Genomic DNA, 17764 nt, shown 5'->3' on the forward strand with positions numbered 1-17764 from the left:
ACATTTAGAAAAAAATGATAATTTCTACAAATATATGCCACGACCTGATGAGCTTAAGCAATCTCTCGACTCCCATACAGATATTTCAGTCAGAGAAACAGAGGAAGCTCCCGAAAAAAAGTTACTTTATTTTATGATAGTCCGGTTTAAAGAGACGAGACGTAGGCTATGACAGATAAAATAAAAACATGACTGTCATAGCCTTTAAGATTGGTCTGATTTCTTCAAGCGTTCGCTATGTTTTTTTTTACTATGCGTATCTTCAAGCGTTTACTATGGTAACGGTTAGCGCGCATAGTCTTTTGCATCACAAACAGAAGGCATTCAAACATGAGCACGAGTTAAATTATTTTATTTTTAAGTCTTTAATGCTGACAGAATCATCCGGCGCTGGTAAACTCCTCCTCTGTTGGTAACCACTCCTCTAGCCCGAGCTGGCCCGCTTTGGCCCAAGGTATTCGACGGGCCAGAAATCCTGGCCGTTGGCCTCGAGTAAGCCCCGATCCAGCCCCGGAAGTGACAGTGGAAACGCGACTGGCCCTGGCACGCACTAGCACGGCCCGGCCCTGGCCCGACAGTGGAAACGCGGCTAATGACACTGTATTGTGTTGAAAATCAAAGTTTTTTTGTGTCTATTTGTTAATGAGTGATTTGTGGACAAATCATGTTTTTTTGAATTTGTGGAGTAAAAGTTATAGTTTATATTTTGACGTAAAAAGATAATAACTGGCATGTTGTTACTTGTGTTATTATGTTTAGACTTAATACTTACTGTAATTAATGGGGTTTATTTTTTTACGTTTATTAGATGTAGATTTCAGACATCTTTGCTGTTATTAAAACCTAACGGTTAATTGAGTGAAATCATTCAATTCGCTTTCAGAGTTTCTATTATGACATATCTTCAATTAAAATATGGGCAATTAAATATGTAAATATTCATTAGCATGTATATAAGTCATAGAATAATTTTACCTTTCAGATTAATCTCTGTTACTGGGATTCTCATTGGTTATTGGTTAGTCACATAGTCATTGGTTATTCAGTTATTTAACTAAATGTCAAAATAAAATCTTAAATACAATAGCTGATTTATTATTTTACATTAATGCCACTTAAACAATATATACATATTAATAAGAACTATATCAAAAGTAAATGATAAATTATGTAAAAGTTTATCCAGTAGGGATCATCTTAACCCTAATTTAATATTTGTAATTTTGTGCTATAAAAGATTAGCAAATGTCTCTAGTTATTTCCTAAAACACATTGGCTGGCGCATCATCATCCAGCACATGCTAAACTTATATTTAAATATGTTACAGTTTAAAAGTAAATCCACATTGTTCTTAAGAGAGGCATCTTCCTAATACATTATATTCATATATGTATAACACTTGAGCAGAAATCGGCTTTCTGACTTTATATTCCTACATCACCAATTACCACAAACTAACTTGTAATTGTCACTAGATTTCCCTTCAGGGTGAGTTGGTGAGTTTCACATTAACCCTTTCACACATAGTGGTCACTACAGTGGACAGCTATTCAAAAAGCATATTTTTGCAAATGCATGGATTTTTATGGCAAAGTTGCACATCAACCTCTACAGTGGACTCTTGTGCATCATCCTATACATTGCCACCAAGTGGCAAGCAGTTATGTTTAGATTTTTTCCCTCTCCAAACCAAGATGGCCAATAGTCAGTCAGAAATGCCAAGTTTCTCTGGAATATCCACCCATTCCTTCTATCCTAGGAGACTCTTGTAGGTAAAAAAAAAGGGGAGGAGGGCAAGAATGGAGGAGGGACAATATTGCTTGTGATGTCGAGGAAGTGCTCTGGCCTGGCCTGGCCCAGCCCAAAGACAAGCAGCAGCACACTGATCACATGTTTACTCCTTTGATTTTTGTCCCTGTTATTGTATACTGTAGTTCAGTGCATTGTAGGCTGTGTATACTGTACAATGAACAAATGGTATGGCCCTGAACATTGTGCTTTCCATTTGTTAACAGCACTGACTGCTCAATAGATTTTGACTGGTTGCAGGTTCATATCAACAAAGAACAAGAATTACAGTATCACAGAGACAAAGGACAAGTTTGTGAGATGCAGGGTACAGTACTGTAAAAATAGGGGTACATGGAGGAGGAAGAACAAAAAAACTTGCAAAGAGCAAAGCAGAGTAGTAATTTCTGATCAATTTTGAGCTACTATGATAGAATATGTTTTTATTCATCAAAAGACAATGACGGAAAAATATGAAATTTGTTTTGAGATTAAAAATGTACTTCTCCCTGAGAACTATATGTTGTTGTTGTTGTTTTTTTGTTTTTCTTTTATCAAGTGCAGTCATACAGTATGTCTTTTTGATGGGACAGTAAGGTGTCACGGGTAAGTCAACAAACAGAATAGCAGTTCATAGATATCTTTCAAGAAGATGTTTTGAACAATGTGTTTTCTGTTTTTTGGTGTATTGTTTACTGACTGCTTGGTAGTGTATATCATTTTGATCACTTTGTCTATGATTTGAGCAGTGTTTGATTTTGAACACAGGTAAAACTGTTTTAAGGTGTAAGTTTCATTTTGCAAGAGGAGTCAGAGGTTTTGTAAATAGTGCTTGAAGATGAGGTTTTGTGTTTAATGTTTTCAGAAAATGGAGCAAGGTTTCAGAAATTGTGTTTTAGCAATTGAGAAAAACTGTAATACGGTATCTCTTCAGTTTAAACCATAAACGCATGCTGTCCACTCAAGTGGACATCTGAAAATCTCAGAAAAATGTGTAAAAAAATAAAATAAAAAATCTTGTTTTTCATGTCCTAAGAGCAATAAAAACATAGGAAAAAAATCCTGACTGAGGTTATCATAATTCATGCATGAAAGGGTTAAAAGTCAAACAAAACTCAATCTTTCATACTGCAGTCAGTGATATTAGAGCACATCTTCTGGATTTTGCTCTTGGAAATTGCTGTTGTTATCATCATGTTTATGGCACAGAAACATCCTCTGGGATCCACAAGATTGGATGTAGTTTGGTTTCTTTTTGTAAATGATTGTCATTATGATGATGATGAAGATGATGAAGATAAAACAGCCTGTAACTGCAGAGATGACAGTGCTCTTAGATCCAAAACCATTTTCTGTTCCAGGACTCTCCACTGTTGTTAGTATATCTCGCTGTGCATTTATATCTGAAAAGGTGAAATTAAAATAATAGTTTTTAAATCATAAACTCAACTTCATCCTATCAAACATCAGACAGTCAGATTCTCCACACAAACTTCACAAAACATTTCTGCTGCTGAGAATCTGATCAAACTGATTTCTTGACACACAGACCAGATCTAAACATCTCTAAAATAACTCATCATATAATTCTGACAAGAAACTAAACATCAGTTTTCTGTGTGCCATAAGTAACTCAATAATCAAATGTTATATATTTCTTACCAGGAGCTTCAGTGATTTCAGGTTTACGGGGCTCTGTTAACAGATTTTAAACCACTGTTAGTAGATTAAAAATAAATGTACATTTGCAAACATTTATTGAATTATAAACAACAGTATTATATACGGTACCTGTTATGTTCACTGTGATTTCTGTGTATTTCCATCCACTCTTTATTTGCACAAAGAATTTAAATGCTCCAGTCATTACTGTAGTTGGACTGAAGCTGCATGTGAAGCTGTTTCTCTGTTCACAGGGGTCAGGAGGAAACTCTACTCTACAGATGTCGGAGTCAGTATATTTCTGAAGGTAATGAAACTTATAGAATGTAATGCAGAATCCAGAGTTCTTAGAAGAGAGGCTGCAGGTGAAAGTTACTTCTTTCCTCACAATTCCAGTCACTTCATCACAGCTTACACTGAAGTCATCTGGAAAAAAAAAGTTTATATCATTTAAATACATTAACAGAAAAATAATTTGTCATTTTACATATTAAGAAATTCAATTTAAAGTTGAAATGTGTTGCTTCAGCAATATTACCATCACCAAACAAAAGTGCAGAAATAATGACTGCGCCCAAACACTCCTCGTCTAAAACTCTTCATCTACCATGTGACTCTGGGTCACATACTGCAGTCAGTTATGCATAATACAGAAAGTAAATACTTGTTTAGAATTCAAGAAGAATGTATTCTCTTACCATCAGCAGCTGTGGAAGTCCAAACCAGAATGAACATCAGCACAACATTACGAACACCCATGGCTGAGCTTCTGCAAAAACACATGACATACATTTAGATCTGAAGTGAAACTGCAGTTGTGCTCCATCTAGGTCAAAAATTTGATTCCTTTTTGGTATACTTGTACATTTGTTACTCATTTTAAAATTCACTGAGTCACGTCATTCATCATTCACTGCGTTCACTAGCTGTGGGCAAACAAAGTCTCTTTCAAGGAAAAGCGGCCATATTTGCAACTCCCATGGGCATCTTTCTCAGGCATCCAAGACCAAGTCCTATTTATTTGAATAGGGAAATCCTGAAATCTCAAAAACTTGCCATACTCACATTTAAATAACATATTTCAAATCAGCAACAAAATATGACATGTCATAAACTGCCCCATAAATGTTGTTTGCTCAAATAGCACCAATAAAGCTTATATTTCATGCTGGACCAGAAGGATGCTGACTGTTTCTATAGCAACTAGAGTGATGACTTCACCAATCTGTGATTGGCTCTTTTATTTATAAGGCGGGGTTATTCCACCATACTGCACTTTTTCCCATTCATAGTAACATTTAAATGCACTGTTTTGTGTCTTTGATCAGTGAGTACTTTTAAGTGAAAGAGAGATGAGGTGCAAACGAATGGACCTCAGTGAGGGTAGATGCTATATTTATATTTAACTTTGAGATGTGGGCGTGGCACTCAGAAGTTGAGGCAGATGGACGTGAGATTGCAGGGGCGGAGCCTAACCCAAATGATTGGAGAAATCCTGCATATGTCACCAGAGAGAATTCTGAGATGCATGGATGAATGTTCACAATATATAAGACCTAAAACATGAGTTTAAAGGAAATATAGGAAAGGTATATATTTTGCTTTTACGATTTGCTTTTACTGAACCCAGTGAGGATATTTATATATATATATATATATATATATATATATATATATATATATATATATATATATATATATATACATACACATATATATATACATACACATATATATACATACACATTTTACATTTTTTTTTTTATAGAAAGTTCAAAAGAACAGCATTTATCTGAAATCTAAAGCTTTTGTAACATTAAACATTACCCTTCAAAAGTTTGGGGTCAGTAAGAATTTCAATCTTATTTTTGGGGGAAAGAAATAAAATAAATCAATACTTTTATTAATCGAGGATGAGTTAAACTGTTAAACTTACAGTAAAGACATTTATAATGTTAGAAAATATTCTGAAATGCTGTTCTTTTAAACTTTCTATTCATCAAAGAACTGTTTTCAACATTGAAAATAATAATGAAATGTTTCTTGAGCATCAAATCATCATATTAGAATGATTTCTGAAGGATCATGTGACACTGAAGACTGGAGTAATTATGCTGAACATTCAGCTTTGATCACAGGAACACATTACATTTTAAAATATATTAAAATAGAAAACAGTAATTTTAAATTGTCATAATATTTCACAATAATACTGTTTTTTTGTTTGTTTGTTTTTTTGTATTGTTTTTTATCAAATAAATGCAGCCTTGGTGAGCAGAAGAGACTTCTTTTAAAAACATAATAAATCTTACCAATCTAAAACTTTTGACCAGTAGTGTGTATATATATATACAGTGCAATGCATAAGTGAATACACCCATGCTAAAGTTGACTAAAAAGAGGAATAAAAAATCATATTTTGGAAATTGAACTTAATGCCTTAATTTAAAGAATTAGGAAAAATCCAACCTTTAAGGACACCAATTTTCTTTGTGAATGAATAATGTATCGTAAATAAATAAATGTTCTTCCTTAAAATACATGGTGCATAAGTGAGTACACCCCTATATGTTAAATTTCCATAGAGGCAGGCAGATTTTTATTTTTAAGTATTTTTAAAAAAAATTTTTTTAGGATACTATGCATCCTGATAAAGTTCCCTTGGCCTTTGGAATTAAAATAGCCCCACATCATCACATAGCCTTCACCATACCTAGAGATTGGCATGGAGTACTTTCCATAAGATCATCTCTCAATGCAAATCAAACTAGCTTTTAGGCTAACTGAAATAAAACCATGCCAATCTCTAGGTATGGTGAAGGCTATGTGATGATGTGGGGCTATTTTAATTCCAAAGGCCAAGGGAACTTTATCAGGATGCATAGTATCCTAAAAATAAAATAAAATAAATAAATACTTAAAAATAAAAATCTGCCTGCCTCTATGGAAATTTAACATAGGGGTGTACTCCCTTATGCACCATGTATTTTAAGGAAGAACATTTAATTATTTACGATACATTATTCATTCACAAAGAAAATTGGTGTCCTTAAAGGTTGGATTTTTCCTAATTTTTTAAATTAAGGCATTAAGTTCAATTTCCAAAATATGATTTTTTATTCCTCTTTTTAGTCAACTTTAGCATGGGTGTATTCACTTATGCATTGCACTGTATATATATATACAGTATCTTCACTGGGTTCAGTAAAAGCAAATCGTGTAACAACACTCAGTAGACTGCAACCTGTACCGAGACCTGTAACTGTAACTGTGATAACCATCCTAGACTGCCATACATTGAATTATAGATTCATTCAATCTAACGAGCATTTCATGTAGGCCTAAGAGCGTATCTTGGTTTACAGGGTAAAACAATTAATCACCTACACAACGAAAGACATAGGCCTTTTACATTTCAATTCATAGAAACGCACAGTTTCGATTTAAAGAGGAGATTTGTGTTAAGTGTGACTATTAGCGCTAACTATCTGACTTGCTGTTTCTGTCTTCGTCCAGTGAATTTATGAACTTTCACTTTCAGTTTCAAAATTACTGTGATTCAGTGGCGACATTCCTTACTCATTTGATGTATAATATAAACAACAGAAATTGACCAAAGTGGTCGCTTAAGGGAAGAATATCGCCTTCATATGCTGCTGGACAACAGAAAAACATCATCGCTTAACGTTAGTTCGCGCTGCTCATGAAACAGGACTAAAACACATCAGCTGAACTCACATTATGCTATGATGAATAGAAAGTTCAAAAGAACAGCATTTATCTGAAATGGAAAGCTTTTGTAACATTAAAAACTACCCTTCAAAAGTCTAGATATGCTCACCTACTCGGCTTCTTAACTTCCTAATTATCATCACTCGAAATGTTGTATTCGCTGAGTTGAATGCTTTGAGAAAAAGGGATTAACTCTTCTTCTTCTTCTTCTTCTTCTTCTTCTTCTTCTTCTTCTTCTTCTTCTGGTGTTTTTATGGGAGAAACTAGCTTGTCGGTTACTTTAGTCTTCTCCGCCATCACAAATAGACCCGACTGACTAAGTCACGCCTTTGTTAACGTCACCGCTTATGTCACAACACGGAGGCGGTGACAAAAACACCGAAGTAAGCAAACACATTTGTAATTCAAACACACATTTTAATTTCTAATAGCTATACAAGCAGGACTTAATCTGCCATGCATGTGCAGTTCGCTGTCTAGATTCGTACTGGTATCCAGTCTTGTTCTGGTTTCATATGCTTGTTGCATTTAGCTAAAGACAGCAAACACACAAAACCCCACTACACTTCAGTATAGTGTAATGTAGTCTTATGCACAATCTTTTATACAATATAATGTTATATATAGGCCTATATCTTATATGTAATATAATATAATCGTAGGCTATATTTAATATATATCAATAGGCTATAGTATAGTAGGCCTATAATCTACTACAGTATTATCTGTCACCAAATTCACAAGAACATCCTTTAAAGGACTGTTGATGTGCACTATACTGTGGAGGCCACTGGAACTGATGCTAAAAATGTGACAAAATAATTATTATATATAGGCTAATGTAAGATATTTGTAAGATGTCACTGAACATTTATTTAACCAGCAAAAGTACATTTCTTTTGTAAAATTTTCATCTGTTTTTTTGTGTTTATTTAAAGTTAGACAAATCTGATATTATTTTAATCTCCCATCTGTTATTTAACAGCTGAGATCGTTCTTTAATGCTTCGCTAAGTAGCACTAGCAGAAGACACTAGCCGGGTTTAAATCCCAGTTGTGCAGGTGGGGAACACTATAATGTGCCCCTATTAGAACTATTCTGTTCTATTATGAATTCTATTGCGAAACCATGAGAAGAATGTCTATAAAGACTGGGAGTCAATGTTTAGAAATTATTCATTATTATTGTTTTGAACTATGCTGTATGGCTGTGTTTGTTGTCAAACTCAAAAATGAGTTTATTTTTAATTATTAAAAAATGCCATTATTTTATATACAAAAAATTACTAATTGAATGTTATTGAGAAAATATTTTGGTTTGTCTTGTATAATTTTTTTTATTATCAGATAACGTTTTAATCTGTCATATGGTCATGTTACAAAGTACCACATATATGGGGCATGTTGTCACATTTCACTTCCATTCTTTTGGGGTAAGTTGAGACATTTTTGTACACTGTATTAATGAAACAAAACCACACAATTGTACTAGACGTGTGAAATTAATGCGGGAAAAAATAAATACCCCGAACCCTAAGTTTACACAAACTGAGAAAGTCAAAAAGCGTTAGGTTGTGCCCCGCGCTCCCTTATAATTATATATCCCATATATTTTTATGGTCAATCTTTCTAAATAGATAGTGCCTGTGGGTTCGCAGAAGTTCTACTCAAAATTGACTATTTCTTTTATGGAATAATTAAATATAAATACAGTAGCTCCAACTCATTCCTCAGAATTTGGAAAACTAGTCCCAAAATCTAACTAAAATCTACTGTATATGCTTACCATTTAAAATAATTATATTTCTATCCAACATTTAACAACAAATGTCTAAAGATTTCTCGCAGAATAAGTTTAGTTCACTAGTTTTACACAAATAAATAAGGCATAATGATCATCTGTGTGTCTCTTCTTCACTGACTTCACTAGATTCACTGGTATAACTTACCCATCATCACCATGTTCCAGATATTCATCTTTACAGAGAAGTCTTTATTCATCACATTGTTTTTTAACAATAAGGCACACTGTACAATACCACAGTACTCACACTATTACAAAACTGCAAATACAGAATACTTACAGTAAAAATCATTTTAATATATACTGTATATATGACTATGTATAAGACAAAATCAGTATTGAAGACATCCTTTAAAAGGCAGACCATCTTCTGCGGTGTCTTGAGATGTTCCTTATACGTTCTCGCAGAATTTCTCTGGAAAGTTGCATTAAACAAACTATTAAAATCATAATTCACAATATCAGCCTATCAGACAGTGAGATTCTCCATCACATCACAATATGATTCTTCTGCTGAGAATCTGGTCAAACTGATTTCTTGACACATGCATGCATATTGATATATGTGCACTCTGATATGTTTATATGGAAACCATGACTAAAATGCATGTTCGTCTTAACTGAAAGCAATTTGCACTGACATTTCTTAAAATATATCAGTGTTTTTTCTCTGTCCAAGATACAAACCATTATGTTTTTTTTTGTTTTGTTTTTCCAAAGGCACATTTAAAACATTTACTTGAATGTCCTTATTTAACTAAGGCATAATCCTGACTTAATCTAAGCCCTGTCTGTGAAACCAGGCCTCAATCATTTATTTGTAGCTGGTTTAAAGAACAGTTTTCTGTCTATATAAGTAATCTAGCCATGTGCAGATATGGCTATGCTGATATGGCTAGATATGCTGGTCCCTGGCACCTTTTTTGTGCCAGGGACCAGCATATTCATAAAAAAATTCCAGGGACCAGTTGTCAATTTTAAGATGCATCGTTTGGAACATATCACTGTGTAAAACAGTAACAGCCTATCATTTATTTGCATATAATGAACTAGGTGGCAACAAAGGCTACTTGTATGAATATACCAATCTTTTTAAACTTTCAGACCAGTTCACAAAATGTTTCCCTTTTCTGCCATACAATTACTGTAGGTCTAGCCTACTTCAAAAGCAACTCACACAGCACTCACTCACTAGCAGGTGGCAGTAATGGCAAATTGTATGAAAATACCAGTCCATTTCACCTGTCAAATCTCTCCAGAACCACTAAAGACAATCACTTCAACAGCAACTTAGTGTTTTCACACACCAACAGGTGACAACAAAGGCTAATTGTATGAAAATAAGAGCCAGTTTCAACAGTCAGACAGTTTCAGAATACAATAGCAAACACACAGTGATTTCAGCCAATCATTTTTAAAAGTATAAAATTAGAGATTAAGCTTTAACCTTTAACAAAAAATACCAGATCAGACCAATGAGAACAAAACTATTTTAATGTGAGCATGAACTGCTTATTGATATTACTATATTTGTAGCTGTGCACGAGACAAGCTTTTCTTCCTGAGCATCCATAAAAAACATGCATCCAAAACAATGCACACAAATTCCAGGATACAATAAAACGAAATTTAAAAAGGTCTGCTTCACAAATAACGAAAACCAGCTTACAGTTTTTCACCACAAATAACACACGATGGATTTGGCGCCACGGAATCGCCTGTTGTCGTAAATCCATTCCTAATGTATGAGGTAGGCCTATTGTATTTATGAAGCTTGACTTTTCTCTCTCTCTCTCTCTCTCTCTCTATTTTCGAGTTGGTCATCGCCTTTCCTTTTACCAGAACTGTCCGCAATGAAATTAGCCATTGAAAAAAAAATATGGCGGCCCGCTCATCTCTCCACTTCCCTGTCACTTCAGGTGCAGCGCGCTTTTTTGCAGTCCGTTCAGATATGACGCTGCAAAGCAATCGCAAGGCGCTCAAAGAAACACATTTTAATCTATTTATTGTTTAGGTTTTGGATTAAATAACATGACGTCATAGCACTTAAAAAGCATTTAAAAAAGACTATTATTATTATTATAAAAAAAAAAAGAAAAAAAAAAAAAGAAAAAAAGAAATAAACATTATTCTAGGAATATTTCAAGGCCCGGTACTAACGGGTCCACGGACCGGCAACGGTCCGGGGACCGGGGGTTGGGAATCACTGATCTAGAGTAATCAATAATTATAATTAAATATACACAATAACTTGATGTTCAGAAGCTTTAACAAGATTTTTTTAAACTACTAGACTAAAAATAGATGCACATTTGCAAACATTTATTGAATTATAAACAACAGTATTATATTACAATTCAAATGTATCAGGTCATTATTTGGAAACTCTTCCATGATCAATATTTGAACACTTTCTTGGACTTTAAGCATCCTTTAACACGTCATTTATTTCTGATTATTTCTGAAAAGTGACAGAAGACCAATTTCCTTTTTTATAGTAATTTGTGTCAGTAAATAACAATCAATTATATGAATATGGTACATGAATTCTGTATTAACATGAACATCAATTCATGTTACTACTTGATATTCTTGTTATATAACAACAGCAGGAAGTTAGAGCTTGCTGTATAAGAGCTTGCTGTAAGTAACCTGAATTCATACTCAATAATAAATAATTATAATACAATGTAATATCTTCCTTACCAGGATCTTCAGTGACAGTTTCTGGTTTACTGGCCTCTGTTAACAGATTTTAAACCAATGTTAGAATTGAAAATAAAAGTACAGTTGCAAACATTTATTGAATTATAAACAGCAGTATTATATACTGTACCTGTTATGTTCACAGTGAACTCTGTGTCTTTCCATCCACCCTTTGTATGCACAAAGAATCTGAATTGTTCTGTCATTGCTGTGGTTGAACTGAAGCTGCATGTGAAGCTGTTTCTCTGTTCACAGGAGCCTTTAGGAAACTTTTCTCTACAGATTGTTGAGTAATTCTTGTTCTCAGAGTAATAAAACTTATACACTGTAATGCAGCATTCAGAGTTATTCAGAGAGACACTGCAGTTGAGAGTTACTTCTTTCCTCACAGTTCCAGTCACATTCTCACAGCTTACACTGATGTCATCTGAAAAATAACAGTTATCATATAATACAGCAACTTATGTGCATACTGTAGTGTAGGGCTGAGCGAATATGAGCAGAACTCTTTACTGCCCTAGTACTTCAAAAAGCCTTTTAAAGGTATACATGTGAATTAAACGTGGCACAATGGCCTTCATCATCACAGTATGCTGCTAATGCCTATCTAGTGCAGGGATTTCATCAATATGCTGATTCAGGACTGTTGGGACACTCTAGGCACAGGATGGTTCTGTCGGGAGAGACAGAGTCGTTTGCACCTCAATGACACGTCTGTACCATTTGCTTCACAGGACATATGCTTTCAACTACATACTGTTTATTTACTATGTGTTCTAATATGTATAACTATGCCATGTTTGGTCTCATCTGACAGCCTATAAACTGAAATGAATGGTGGTGATGAACTTAATAGAGATTTTAAAGTATCCTAATGTACAATTTGGTACTATTGGTTAAACATGCATTGAGGAGAATGTTAATGTTCTTCTCCCCCTCTTGATCTCCACCCATTTGCCTCATCTTTTGGTTTCCTGTCGGTCGGTTTGGTGTTGGTATTCCACTCATTTTTAACAATGCTTTGCTCAGTATAAGAAGGAAAAGTAACTGTTGATCTAGGAGAAAGGCTTTAACCCCCTGGGGTCGGCAATCACGCCAGCGTGATCTGCTCATTTTTTTCCTTATCAGTGCAAAAGAGATTCAAAATACAATGTTGATTACATACTTGTGTTTTTCATCAATCGATCCTGTTAAGTGCGTATTTTTTTTATGTATACTCACAATAAAAACAAAGTGTTGTGCTTTTCACCAAATAAAGAAAAATAAACATGATGCGAGTTCTGCTTTCTCTCTGTCAGTTAAGTCCATTCTGAAACACGTCCGAAAATGAACTAACTCAGCGAATACTCAGTCAAACAGTCACACAGGCATGACGCTTGAATTCTCTTCTTTTAAATGAAGTATTTTTTTATAAAAAACAAATATTCTCAGTTTATGTAATATGTATGAAAAGAAAGATGTCAGTCGTTCTCATCTCAGCTCATTATGTTTTAATGTGACCCCGCCCACAGAGAGCGCATGCTATTCAAACGCAAATAATTTGAGGCGATCACACCTGTGAACGCCCACATCAGCTGGATAACACACACCGCAAGTTCACTTTCAGACTCATGTACTTTACGACGCTGTGAGGAATAATACTATCTTAATAATAATCCTGGAAAATTTACCTCAGAAGTGCTGGAAGTTTCATTTCGAGGAGCAACAGATCCGGCTGAGGAATAGGTCAGTTCTATATTTGCTTTGTTCTAATCGCAAGTGTCTGTACACGCAAAAAGACTGTTTAAATATGAATCGCGTTTCTGTGTGTGAATGAATGAACAGCTTATTACTCTATTGCTATACTGAGATGAGTAAAAATCGACTACAAAAATCGGATAGCATATAAAGTTTTTACTGTAAAATACTGCCACATCAAATAAGCTTATAATGTTGCAAATTTCTGCTCATATGTTATATATATATATATATATATTATGTTTTGTCAAAAATAAAGTCATCAACTAAGATGTTATAGTGTTTATTCCAATATATATATATATATATATAAAATTGGTTCACAGTTGGAAATATATATATTGTCCTTGCATTCTTTCCTGTGGCTCAGTGACACACCTGAATGAAAGGATCATTATATATGCGGGCCCCATTGTCTCCTCAGGTGTGAACCACTCTATATTCATGATGGTGTCATTGGATCGTTTATGCCCACTTGCATATTGCCTTTCCAAACAAAAAGTGTTTTACAAAATTTAAATCAATGTGACTATATTATGTTCTGGTGGAGAATGAGCAGTCACAAGACGTCCGGTCAGAGACGTTTATCTCTTTAATGGTAATTTGCAGCCACATTCAAACAGTAGTGGTTCTAAATGAAATATAAATAACAATATTTAAATTATAACATATTCAAGATAACATGTTTCAGATATGGTTATATGCACAGAAGAACATAAGCATTATAGTACTATGTTATCCAATCATTGTAACATCTAGAGTCATCAATTTCGGCTGATAGTACTCACAAACTACTACTATTATGGATATTATGCATGCAATGACTCAATATTTCCCAACTATACAAAATATAATCAAGTAACATAAGGACCGAGTCAAATAACACAGATTAAATGGCGACACGTTCACAGACACGTGATCTCAATCAAAGCGATCGTCCAGAGATTATATAATCATCAAATATCATTTTTCTATCATAAATAATCCTATATACATACTCCACGTTACTTAGAAATTGAGATTAAATGATCACAGATAGATATTGAACTCCCTTTCACATGTATTTACCTCAGATAATATACACGCTGCAATAAACAAATGCGTGCGTCATAACATCAAAAGATATCAAATTACAGATTTAACATCAACATAATAATACTTGAAATACAACTCGTAAGAGGTTATCAATAACTGAACAAAAGATTACTCACTGGTATATGAACGCACACTGTAGAATCGATCTAACAAGCAGCATAACTCCATCAAACTTCTTCTGTGTATGTGCAATAGACCACGCTCCAATAGCTAGACTGTTCCGTTAATGCACATCTTCTGTATCTTAACTTAATATGTATTTAACCACAAGGGGGCATTAGTGTCTCTTTTATAACTATAATACAGATTGGAGAGCCTTTTTAACAATGTGAATGATTAGGCAGGATGATTTTCACATAATTTTGAAGAAAAAAACTCTAGGCGACGACATGCATTAGTCAAAAGTCTTGTTGAAACATATTTAGTATGTGTTCTGTAGCCTTATTTCAGAAACTTTCATTTTTAGTTTTTTCAATAACCATGCATAAACATTATTCTCTCAAAAATACAAACATGTTGCTCACATATTATGGTAGCCCTGTTTGTGCTAAATAGAGTGTAATTACACCTTTGCCATTAATATGTTTATAAAGCAACTGAAAAAAGCACAAATGTCAGGGCATGTCAGAACATCTCAAGGACCCCAAAAACACCTTAGACCCCAGAGGGTTAACCCCGCCACTCCCGCACACCGGTGCATAACCTCAAACTACAAGAAAGACTTTTACGGCCTCTTCTGCATGACAGTGCTTTATTTGTTACAACTAAGTTTTCTATACAGTATGTTGTTCCATTCTACTGTCTGTATATTTAAAGGGGGGGTACAATGGTGTTTCATGTATTCAGAGTTGTTTACAGTGTTAAAGAGATGGATTCTCATGCTTAACATGGCCAAAGTTTTTTAAAAATATTTTGGACGAATAACGGAGAATTTCTGTGCCGAAAATCTTACTTCCGGGTTGGTACAAGTTTCGGCTGTTTTTTTTCCGACCGTGGATCTAATGACGTAGATCAGAGTGGAACTCCTTATATGAGCATTTCTCCCTGAAAAGCGCGGCCGCGCACACGTCGACTAGAGGAGAGCGAGACCGCGCACATCAACGCGCTTCAACAGGAAATCATCGGCAGCGCTGCATAGTGTCTCCAAAGTGTGTTTTTGGATGTGAGGGAAAGCTTACCAAAGAACCCAGCGTTAGGAACAGTGGATGCTGTTTGTTCCCTGCATTTCGACGATGAATGTTTTATAAACAAAGCCCAGATCGACGGATTCTCTCTATGGCTCTGGCTTCGCCCACACGACCCGCCTCCAGACGCTCGTTTTTTTCCGGAAAGACTCGGTACAGCCTATCTTTTCTGTTATAAATATAATAAAACTAAAGACTTTTTGGAGATATGAAGGATGCAATACTACTCTATAGGTACTCAAGATTAACAGGAGATTGAGTGAAAATGAGCATTTCACCCCCCCTTTAAATGTAACTTGTAACTAACTGCTTTAAAGGTTTTGAGAATCTTTCCTTTTATCACTGATTATGTTGAAAGCTAAAGTGATTATAACTTTCGTTATCTAAACGTTCAGGTTAAATCCTACATTTTCCTATCAGTTCTAAGGAAGACTTTTACCTTTAAAGAATAAGAGGTTAAAGAATAACAACAACTTTAATGGAGTCAGATTAATTATATTGGAGTCAGATAAATATTTGAATTATACACGTCATCGTTCAACTGCCTTTTGTTCAGATTATTGGTTCAAAGTAGCAGCGCAAATTTCCAGCCTTACAATAGAATACTTGGGGGACTGAGGGACGTGTCCCACACACTTTTAATAAAACAAAAATTCATCCCCCGCATATTTTTGGGCAAGTGTGTTCACTAGAGGTTTCATGAGCCAATATTAATAAATCTAGACTTATTTTCAAAGATACATGATAGTCTATGCATGACCTGACGTTTTATTCTCATCCAAAACGAGGCGATGTGTTTCATTCATACTGGATACATACATGTACATTTTGTACATAAAATGCACAATGAATTAATGTATTTGTAGTAGGCTACACAAACCAATCATAAAACTGTCATTAGGACAATACAGGAAAAAATATTATGGAATAAAAGTTATTGGTTATTGTTCAGCAGTGTATTTGATTTCTTAGCCATAAAATCCTGCCGGTATTTATGAATTGTACCCTCATGATGTGCACTATTCATAGCTAAAACCAGTATAATACAGCAGTTTTGATAAAACACAAAATATAAAATGCCAAAAGCGAACGAATAAACAAACTAATTAAAAATGGGTTGCTTATGTGACTAAATGAACATTTGCCACTTGTTCTGCATATATAGAAATAAAGACAGATGAATCTATATGATTACCAATTAAAAAAAATTAAGAAAACTGCTGGAAATATAGGATATTTATGACATAATGTTGTTTCCCAGGAACAGTGTTTTGTAATAGATGTACTGTTTCTGCATGCAACTTCCCTTTTCTTTTAATCATCTGAATCAGATATATTGATGTGAAATGTAACGATGTTCTTACTAAAGTACATGAACACATTATTTAATGAAAAAAGAGCTTGAGTATAAAAACATTAATCGGAAGAAACAACATGATGGATTTCACTTAAATGTGTAATGATTTACACTATCTTAGATATAGTTTATTATCTTACCATCACCATAAACTTGACAGATGGTGGTAGATGTCAAAACCAGAACCAACAGTTGCACAGCATTTCTGACACTCATGGTTTTTTTTCTGCAATAAAGAAGACATTTGCATTTTAGAATTAATAAGGAGGAACCACAAATTAGAGAGTAGATAAAGACTTTAAAGAGGATTCACTTACAGCCTGTATGTCTTCACACTGTGCGAGTTTATTCCACAGTCACAAGAGCACATACATAGGTTTAAGTTTCAGAATGACTTCACTTCCTGTCCTGGCTCTACCTGACACTTCGTACTGGTTTTCAACGGATACGGTTAAAGTTATAAAAAACAAAACCTGTGGTGCAGTGTGCTTAGTGTCATGTTTGAACTGACGTCAAACTAATAGGGTTGCTTAATGCTTATTGCATTATGATATTTGTTATTTTTAATATAGGCTATGTGAAAGGAACTCACACACTACATAATCCCACCTAACATCATCTGACTCTGGGGTGTCAGTGCATGTACTAAACATCCTGAAAACACCTTTAAAAACGCTGACCCCTCAAAAACAGTGTGTT

The 17764-nt window shown here is 34.5% G+C and overlaps 1 protein-coding gene across 1 annotated transcript; it reads right to left on the minus strand.

Annotated features, from left to right (window-relative positions):
* Positions 1–1081: 1081 nt before the first annotated feature.
* LOC307146839 (uncharacterized protein) lies at positions 1082–17394 on the minus strand. Its single transcript, XM_079851148.1, has 5 exons — positions 17383–17394; positions 17206–17291; positions 3581–3877; positions 3452–3484; positions 1082–3192 (listed from the first exon to the last, which is right to left on the minus strand). Exons 2-5 carry the CDS (start codon positions 17279–17281, stop codon positions 2933–2935), a joined length of 666 nt encoding a protein of 221 aa, XP_079707274.1. The 5' UTR covers positions 17282–17291; positions 17383–17394; the 3' UTR covers positions 1082–2932.
* Positions 17395–17764: the final 370 nt, after the last annotated feature.

Source organism: Squalius cephalus, assembly GCF_949319135.1.
Source record: "Squalius cephalus genome assembly, chromosome: 19".
Lineage (NCBI taxonomy): Eukaryota > Metazoa > Chordata > Actinopteri > Cypriniformes > Leuciscidae > Squalius > Squalius cephalus.